Source organism: Sander lucioperca, chromosome 4 (genome assembly GCF_008315115.2).
Source record: "Sander lucioperca isolate FBNREF2018 chromosome 4, SLUC_FBN_1.2, whole genome shotgun sequence".
In the NCBI taxonomy this organism is placed as follows: domain Eukaryota; kingdom Metazoa; phylum Chordata; class Actinopteri; order Perciformes; family Percidae; genus Sander; species Sander lucioperca.
In genome coordinates this window covers 22,108,783-22,118,423 of record NC_050176.1, presented here as the reverse complement: position 1 = coordinate 22,118,423, position 9,641 = coordinate 22,108,783, and the positions used below count along the sequence as shown (strand labels likewise).

The window sequence follows — 9,641 nt, the reverse complement described above, 5'->3', positions numbered from 1 at the left end:
CAAAATAAATACTACCACGGCAACGCAAGTCCACTACTGGGTTCTTGCCCTAATGTTTTGGTAAGAAAACAAACAAGCAAACGATCCCAAAAAAAAATAAAGAAAAAAAAAATAAAAAGACTTCAGTTAATGCATCCATCATCATCATCATCATCTTCATCCTTCAGCGACTTTAAGAGGTGCCTTTTTTTTTAATGACATACAAGGTAACACTGCCTAGGATGACAAACATAAATAAAACGAATACTATGGTACAAAACAAACGGAGGAGGAGCAAGGGATGATGGGATTGGTGGAACAAACCTGATGCAACCAGCACTGCAAAAATAGTCATCCATGGTCCCACTTTTTTGTATTTTTTTTTTTTTTTTTTTTCATTTTAAAAGAGGGTGAAGAGAAACAGTAATGACAGTGTAGACTCCACAGGTCCAGTCATGTCCTCTCACAGAAAGTCAGGAGTCGATCCGTTTTCGGGGACCACGGAGACCGAAGGAAGGCGGGGGGGGGTTGTCTCCATGGAAACATCCTCCGTGGACAATTAAAAAGTCGAGTCGGTGTATCGACCCGAGAAACTCAACAGAAGGGTCCAGTCTTTGACGCTGTCTTTATTTTTTTCTTTTCTTTGTTTTTTTAAAATGTTGCTTTTTCTTAAATGCAGTTTTTGAATCGTGTTGTTGTTGTTGTATTTGTTTCGGTCACTATTCTCATCAGCAAGCTCGAAGTACAGTCACAGAAAAAAAAACGTTTGTGTTGTCTGTCAGGATGCCACGAAAGACCCCAAAGAGAGAGAGAGGAAAAAAAAAAGGCATTGCATATTTACATCAAGAAGTTTTGGGGCGACAACATTTTTTTCTGGCAGTCCTCACAGTCTTCATACATGAGTGTCTCACGGCTCAGTTTTCTCGTGATCTGTGACATGATTAGTGATACCCTCTGTTCAGGATTAAAATGTGTGTGTGTGTATGTAAATAAATGTAATATCTCATAATACTGACAGGACAGAACCCCTGCATCTGGAAGCCTCGTTTCTGTTAGTGTCCGTGCGATAAATTAAATCTTCTTCACTCTGATCTATCGTCTAAAAACAGTCTTTTGTGTATCTGTGTGTGAATATGAATGTATGTTTGTGTGCTTGTCAGGGTTCCTTCACAGTCACAGTTAAGATCCAAACCCCCTCCATACAAAATGTCACAAAACTCCACGTTTTCACTCTGTTCGATATGTTTCACAGTCATATTTCTCTCATCTCTTGTACATGTGAGTATTAAAGAGTATGGGATGGCATACTTCATCATAAAAACAATGATTTTCCCCGAAACACTTTTGCAGTTAGGACCTGGAAATCCCCCAAATTCTTCCTCTGAACCTTTCCAGATGTGTGCAGGAACCCTGAAGAGTGATTTGAGAACAGCAGAGCAGGTGAAGTGGGCGGCATTCTCCAGAAAACATTCAATCTGACGTGGTTTTATAAGCGGCGAAATGGTCGATACGCAACCGAAAAGTAGCTTCGCGTTCAGTGTCGATCGACGCGGAGAGTTTATAGCGTTGCGATGTTTAAATCTGTTTTGGATTCAGTATCTTACGAGTCAGTTGAATGAATCAAAGGTTCTCTCTCTGACCACTAGGGGGCAGGACTCACTGCCATAAATTTAGTCCAAATCGACTACATTCCACTTCCGGGATTGCAAGTGTGAACGTAGCTAGAGCTGCAACTAACGATTATTTTCATAGTCGATTAATCTGTCGATTATTTTCTCGATTAATCGATTAGTTGTTTGATCTATAAAAATGTCAAAACATGGTGAAAAATGTGGATCAGTGTTTCCCAAAGCCTAAGATGACGTCCTCAAATGTCTTGTTTTGTCCAAAACTCAAAAGATATTCAGTTTACTATCACAGAGGAGAGAAGAAACTAGAAGATATTCACATTTAACAAGCTGGAATCAGAGGATTTTTTAATAAAAAAATGACTCAAACAATTAATCGATTATCTAAATAGTTGGCGATTAATTTAATAGTTGACAACTAATCGATTAATCGATTCATCGTTGCACCTCTAAACGTAGCCTTATACTATGTGGACATATTTCTAGACTAACATTGGTTGTAGTTGTACATGTAGGTATTCACGGGTCCAACAGGAGTAAAGTTATTTTCATCTGCAACGCGACCCGATTAGACTAAATATACTCTGGATCCGGCCCCATTCGGGTCCGCAAATGTGCGTTTTCCTCTGACGGCGAAGGCAGGTCCAGCCCTACTCTGCCTGTGATTGGCTAATACTCGTTGCCTTGGTTAGTTGGATTGTTTAGGTTTAGGCATGAGGAGTGAGATTGGTTAGGTTTAGGATAAGGATACCAGGGTAAGCCAATCAGAGGCAGAGTAATGTGGGACATTCCTTTGCCTAGCCTGGCTCCCCCCTCCTACGTACTTCCGCTCAATTTTCATTTTCCTTCAGTACTCCGTCTGGGTTTGCGGTATATTCGCGGTTTTCTCCGGCCAATCTTTACCGGTCCAATCAGAGAACAGAGGGAGTGGCTGAGAACGATGACGTTGAGGTTGTGCGCTAGTTTGAGTTGTAGTTCCGTAATGGCGGCGGAGAAAGATGCGAGCGAAGCCATTCGGTCCGTTGTTGCAACGCTGCTGAATATCCAGAAGTTAAAGCCCGAGCAAGAACAATCTGTGCTGAGTTTAGTTGGTGGCCATGATGTTGTGGCCCTCCTCCCCACGGGGTTCGGGAACAGTTCAGTCCAGCTTGCTCCGTTAGTGGTGAAGGAGTTGGCTAAGGCTATCGCTAGCGATGCTAAGCCGACGTCACGACCAAACGTTAGCGATTGGTTATGATCCAGAGTGGCTCTGAGCAGATCCTCTGTACCAGAGTCTGGTAGGACCAGGCTAATGGACCAGAGGCTGGTAGGACCAGGCTAATGTACCAGAGTCTGGTAGGACCAGGCTAGTGGACCAGAGTCTGGTAGGACCAGGCTAGCCCTCGCCATCCTAGGAAACGCAAATTTGATACCAGGAACAAACCAATATCTATCTTTGTCGTGTTTAGTGTAGTGGATTAACAGAAGAACATTTTCAGGATAATTGCCTGACATGCAGCGCGCGTTGTCCCTCACCTTACGCTCTGTGTGTGTGTGTGTGTGTGTGTTTCCGTTCTTAAACTCCACTTTGCTTTGGGGAAACAACAACAAACTTCGAGCTAGCAGGCTACACGCTGAAAATGTCAAGTTTTGGAGAAGATTTGGATGGTGCAACTAGACAGGCCTGCTTGGGAATGATTGTAAAGATATACAAAGAATCTGTTTACACGCGGACGTGAGAGAGGTATCGATCTCGCTATCACACTTGACAAGAAAGCGAATAAAACTATTTCTCAAAGTTAAACTACTCCTTTAACATGTTGTCAAGTTAGCGCGATAACATTTAGACGAGAGCGTGTCTGTGTTCCCAGGGTCCTTTGTTCCTCAGCCTAATATCCTCTTAATATGTCACATTAACGGAAGCTTTCAAAGGGTTTAACGTTCTCAACATGTACGTTTCTCTGGGTTATGTTATGTTAAAGGTGCACTATGAGTTCCTGCATGACGTCACTTCTGTTGACGTTCAAAGTGAATACCAAACAAAACAGAGCAAGCTCGCCCCTCCCCCCATGTTTCCGTAACTGTCATGACTAACTGACAAACTGTCACTAACCCCCACCCCCTCCCCCAACCATCTTGTCGGTGATTGGCTGGAATGTGGTTTGTTGTATTTTGGTGCCTAGCCTGTGCCCCTAGTGTTTGTTTGATGTCTACGACCCCTGTGTTGTCTCCTGAGACCGGGCTTTTTCACGGTGTGTTCAGGGGGCACGCAGCTAGCAGATCAAGGAGAGATGCCTACGATTTGAGACAAAAATGAAATTGCGCTGAAACCATGGTGCCAGGAACTCATAGTGCACCTTTAAACTCCTTCAAACCTACGCCCTCAAATTTGCGGGCAAGTTTCCTTGACGTAAGACTGTTGATATCGCCACAGTGACCGAACAGATTGGAACCGTTCAAACTGCATTTGAAAAGCCCATCTCCCTTCATTCGTTTGCGATTTGAAATGCGAAGACAACCCTTACCAAGCTCTTAAGATTCTTAGTTCATATCAAGAACGTGGGACCCAGACTGTCTCACTGAGTAGCAGCTAAAAGCTAAAAAGGAAAAACGCCCAAACAAACTCTCTGTATGTCCACAAATATCACTGAATAAACTGAACAGATTTTAGCCGTTCAAACTGCATTTGAAACGCCCACCTCCCTACATTCGTTTCCGATTTGAACTCTGACGATAACCCTCTCCAGTCTCTTACATTATTAGTTTGTATCAAGAGCGTAGGACCCAGATTGTCTCACTGAGTGGCAGCTAAAACCAAAACTCTTTGTGTCCTGAAATAACACGTGAACTGTCATTTCAACGGACGTTCAACGGAAGGAAGGACAGCTGCAAACATGCCACGGGAACATGGAGGGTTTTTCATTTACGTCTTCCGCCACACTGAAACTTTAACATTAAATGCCCATAGCAGGACTCGACTCGACTGCCTTTCAGGTTAGGTTTATATTTCACCGGGCGTGTAACGTGTCCTCAGTTCAAGGAGTCATGGAGGATATACACATTTGCAGATGGACAACTGAACTGCCTCTCTGAGTGGACTGGCTTTGACTCGCAGCAGAGTCCAGCGTTACCTGACGGGAGCTGTTGAACACACACACACGCGCACACACACACACACACACACACACACACACACACACACACACACACACACACACACACACACACGTAGATGCAGTGAGTGTTTCGGATATATTCTGCTCATTTTACAAAAAAACGCCAAATTTGATTTTTAGTGTGGAGTAAACTGCCGACTTCAGTCTGATCTCACAGCTGTTTCCTGTTTCTGAGTCTAAATATATATATATATATATATATATGTGTGTGTGTGTGTGTGTGCTATGACAGCATAAAGTTGACCCCCATGTCCCACTTACATACATACAGTACATACATACATACATTAAGCCACATTTCCCTGTGTAAACACCCATTCCACTAGTCCTACAGCTACGATGAGGAAACAAAAAGAGGAGGTGAAGAAACAGAGGAGGAGGAGGAGGAGAAGCGGTGAGAAAGCAGAGAAAAGGCCTCGTTCCCCTGCCGGCTGTGGAAAGCTGGAGCGGTTAGCTGAGTTTGAACGCGGTTGTGCTCTGTGGCGCCTGAGTGAACTGTGCAGTTTCTGGCAGTTTAGTGTTTTCTTCCTAGTTTTCAAAAGAAAAAAAATGAACAAACTAAGACGTAGAAGCGCAAGAGAGAGAGAGAAAAAAAAAACGAGAACACAATGGGTCGAGAAAAATAAAAATACGAGAGCAAAGAGTAGTATAACACTGCATCGATGAAAAGGACTCATACAGACTCGTCCATTCTGGTCCGTCTTTTGTTTGTTTTAACCGGTAGACAGTGGTTTCCATCGCCATGGGATTGGGGGGAATGTGCGCTGCCATGGCAAATGTATGAGGAAGAAAAAAACATTTTTTGTATTTTTTTTTTGTATTTTTTTGGGAGTGAACCACGAGCCATGCACTTATTCTCAACTAAGAATGACCCTTCACAACCCCCGAAACCCTCCCACCCCAAAAAAACCACCCTGTCGGTATGATACGAAACATCTGCACACGTAAGGCAACATTTTTGGTTTTTTGTTCCCTAAAACGGCTCTTCCAAACCAAGTGCAAAAAAGTCAAAAGAAGACGAAGAAAGAAATTTAAAAAATAAGGGCAAAAACAAACAACCAACCAAACTAAAAAGTTGAACGCAACCCGGGTCGACAACTTAATACTGACGGAGAGAAAAAATAAATAACAAAAACATTGCCTTCTGCAGTAAATAGCGCTGAAAATGTACGAGACTTAATTTTTTTTTTCTTTTTTTTTTTTTTTTTTTAGTGTGGGAGAGACCGGCTGGAGTCTATCCCACTGTGCAAAAAAACCTCTTTTTAAAGTCCCTAAAAAGACTTTTCCCCGTCTGTGAGGAGGCAGAGAAGGAGAAAAAGAGGGGAGACTGGTATTTCTTTTTTTTTTTTTCTCTTCTTCCTAAAATGGCTACGTGTTTTCCTCAAAATGGCCACGAATGGGGACGATACTGGCGGGGCTGGGCCGCTCACTCCCGCCCGCTGGCTGAGTAGGAGAACTGTGGGAAATGAGGCCTCCGCTCGTTGTCCGCCGCGTCCATCCCGTCCTCGTCATCTGTAGAGAGACAGACACGCGTTAGTTTAACCCTGGTGTTGTCGTCCCGTCAACTATGAACTTGTTGTCCTCCTGGGTCAATATATATACCCTTTTTTTTGACGATTATTTCCACGTTTTTATCCTTTTTTTAAATGCTTTTTCCCCCCACTACCAGGGTTCAAAATTAACTTTTTCGTCCACCAGCCAAATGGCAAGTGAATGTTCGAATTTTACCAGCCATTCAATAGATTACCATTGTTTCTTTTGTGGCTGGTAGATTTGCTTCACTTACCAGCCACTTGCATATTTTACCAGAATTTGGCTGGTGGATGGTGCTAATTTTGAACCCTGCCCACTACCACCATTATGTTAACCACTAATACCAACTTGTTCACACAAGTTTTACACTTATTCTTGGAATTCATGGTCAATGAACCTCATTTATATGAACTTATATCTAATTTTTGAGTTGATAAAAAGAAATTGTGATTTCTTTTGACTAGTTAAGATCAGAGGTTGTTGAGTGCATCACAGACGGGTTTATGTCAAAGTTTAGTCAGGATATACTGTTCTATAAAATCCTATAGAACTAAATAAAAGACCCAAAATTCAATGAAAGTAGTCATTTATTTTACTTTACGTGGATAGCGTTGAATGAAACCATCCTTGTTATTTTGGGGCAATTTGGTTGATGCTAGCCTAAATTTCTGATATGGAAACTTTAATAAAGGGGTCAAATTTGACCCGAGGAGAACAGGAGGGTAAACGTTTTTTTATTTATCTCGAACAATCAACATACAGTATTGACCCCGATATAATACGACCCTGATTATAAGACGACCCCTTCTTTTTCAAAACTCATTTTTGGAAAAAGACTTTTTGAATCTCAATTTAATAATTGACGGCTCTTGTTATGAGAGTTACGTTCAGTTTACCGCCATTTGGCACCACCTGTTGTTGTGGATGTTTCAAAGTCTAGACCCCGCATATAGTACGGCCTCAATTATTCAGATATCTTAATGGGGGGGGGGGGAGAGAGAGAGAGAGAGAGAGAGAGAGAGAGACGGGACCCTGTCTTATATTCGGGTCAATACGGTACTTCAGATAAAAACAACAAAAAGGATGAGTTTGAGAAGGAGCAGGGAGAAGCATAATGCTTATAAAGCTCTGCCCCTACTTTATAATATTATATTATTACAGGAAACAAAAACAAATAGTTATGAACAGTATATACAGCATACAAAAAGTGTAAGTCATACAATAACAACATACAACTAAACGCTGTGTGTACATTCCCATTCATATATTCAGATCACCTGTCTTTGTTGGGAGTCCGCATGTGCGAACAAAGATGTTACAGCAGTGAGAGGTCTCACTCTGTAGCTAAAACAGAGAGCTCAACACACAGGGTGAAAAGAGGAGCTGCAGCAAGGTGCAGTACAACAACAATATGGTGTTTTCTGAAAATTAAACCATGTAAACCTATTCTGGTACAACCTCTAAATTAGCCTGGATGCCAGCCGAACTTAGCCCCGCCCACAACATTTGAGGTCGGGAAGTTCGGTCTGGACTTGATCCGCTGTGGAGCAACTATGATCCAACCAGAGCTGTTCGGACCAATCAAATTGTCAGGGCGGGCTTTATACGATGATGGACAGATGATCAACAGTAACGTAATCAACCACGTCACCGTTTACAACAAAGACGGCTGCTGCTGGAGAATTGAGATAATTGAGATGTGTAGATTCCGCCATCGCGTCTGTTATAGAAGATATCGACAGCGCATTCATTTTAAAAGAGGAACAGAGAACCGCGATCACGTTATGTATACACATTGCCACACCCGTCCGCACGACACGGAAACTGTCTTGCCTCTGCCTTTGCTCTGTCGAAGCTTGTCTTTGACTGGCAGCTTCTGTGACGTCTGTCTCCGTTGCTCTGATTGGTTGGAGGTCTATCCAATTGAGTGCAGAGGCATTAACTTTCCTGGTTCGGTTGAAACACGCCCCATAATCACAGCCCAATGGAGCAGTATTACTCATATTCTGACTAGAATCTCAGTATGACCACGTCAGGCTTCCTCTAAATACAATTATGAACCTGAAAATGAACATAATATGAGCACTTTAAATTAAAAACAAAATGCCTTAAAACTAATCGGCACTCGGTATGGCAATAAAGGTTGCTTTGGTTTCTGAAAGTCTGAAAGTTTTTGATATAAAACCAGTAAACTAAAGGAACTAATGAAATATTTTGCAGTGGTACACACAGCTTGTTAAAACTGTACTTCCGTGAAGTTGAAGGGACTCACATAGATTTACTTTTTTTGAATTGTGGGTCAAACTGAGAAAATGACGACATCGGTACGCTCGTTTTCTCAGACTTGGCAAAGCGTCTCCAGAGCCACGGAGGACTAGAGGATTCAGGCGTTTCCACGGACACCAAGTTCCCCTTTAGGCCAACAGGAGGCAGATTCGCAACAGAAGTCAAATACTCAGCCTCCATCACATTTAAGGGCTGCAACTAATGCTTATTTTCACCGTTGATTATTTTCTGGATTAAAGGATTAGTTGTTTGGTCTCTAAAATGTCAGAAAATGGTGAAAAATGTGGATCAGTGTTTCCCAAAAAGCCCAAGACGACGTCCCCAAATGTCTTGTTTTGTCCACAACACAAAAGATATTCAGTTTACTGTCACAGAGAGAAGGAACTAGAACAATATTCACATTTAACAAACTGGAATCAGAGAAATTTTACTTTTCCCCCCACAAAAAATAACATAAACCAATTAATCGATTATCAAAATAGTTGGCGTTTAATTGACTAGCTGACTAACTAAATGATTAATCTTTGCAGCTCTAATCCCATTAGCAGTGAACTAACAGAGATGTGGTGTTCATCAGCAGCAGCCTGATGTATCTGATCTGTCAGCAGGGTCCAAAATGAGCAACATCTACCAGCCAAATGCTGGTGAAATATGTAAGTGGCTGGTAGATCTGCTTCACTAACCAGCCAAAAAACAGCGTAGAATCGTAAACAGGTGGTCTGGGACCCCTAGGGGGGTCCTCATATTACTGCAGGGCAGGGCTTTGAACTTGAAGCCACTGAGGGGCTGCTATACGGACTTGAAATGAACAGTCTATGGCTAGTAAACTAGCTGATGCGCTCTCTTCTACCTCCGTAGCCTACTGTTGAAATCACAGACTCCAATAGTCATCGCTTACGTTTTGATGGACATTTATTGATCACAATGTTCTTCGAATGAACGTGCAAGAATCCATGTGTCCATTAAGCTCCATCAACAAACATTTACACATCCACATGAGCTTTGCGGTGTGTAGCGATTTGATGCGGTCAAAAACTATTGGTGCTCCTCCGATTAACAG

General features: G+C 42.3%; 1 protein-coding gene across 1 annotated transcript in view; it reads right to left on the bottom strand.

Annotated features, from left to right (window-relative positions):
• Nucleotides 1–5,796: 5,796 nt before the first annotated feature.
• The window catches only part of akt3b (v-akt murine thymoma viral oncogene homolog 3b), a 31,394-nt gene continuing 27,549 nt past the window's right edge, over nt 5,797–9,641 (bottom strand). Inside the window, exon 13 of the mRNA XM_031302705.2 lies at nt 5,797–6,274. Coding sequence (XP_031158565.1) covers nt 6,189–6,274 — 86 coding nt within the window. The 3' untranslated portion in view covers nt 5,797–6,188. The remainder of the gene's footprint in view (nt 6,275–9,641) is intronic.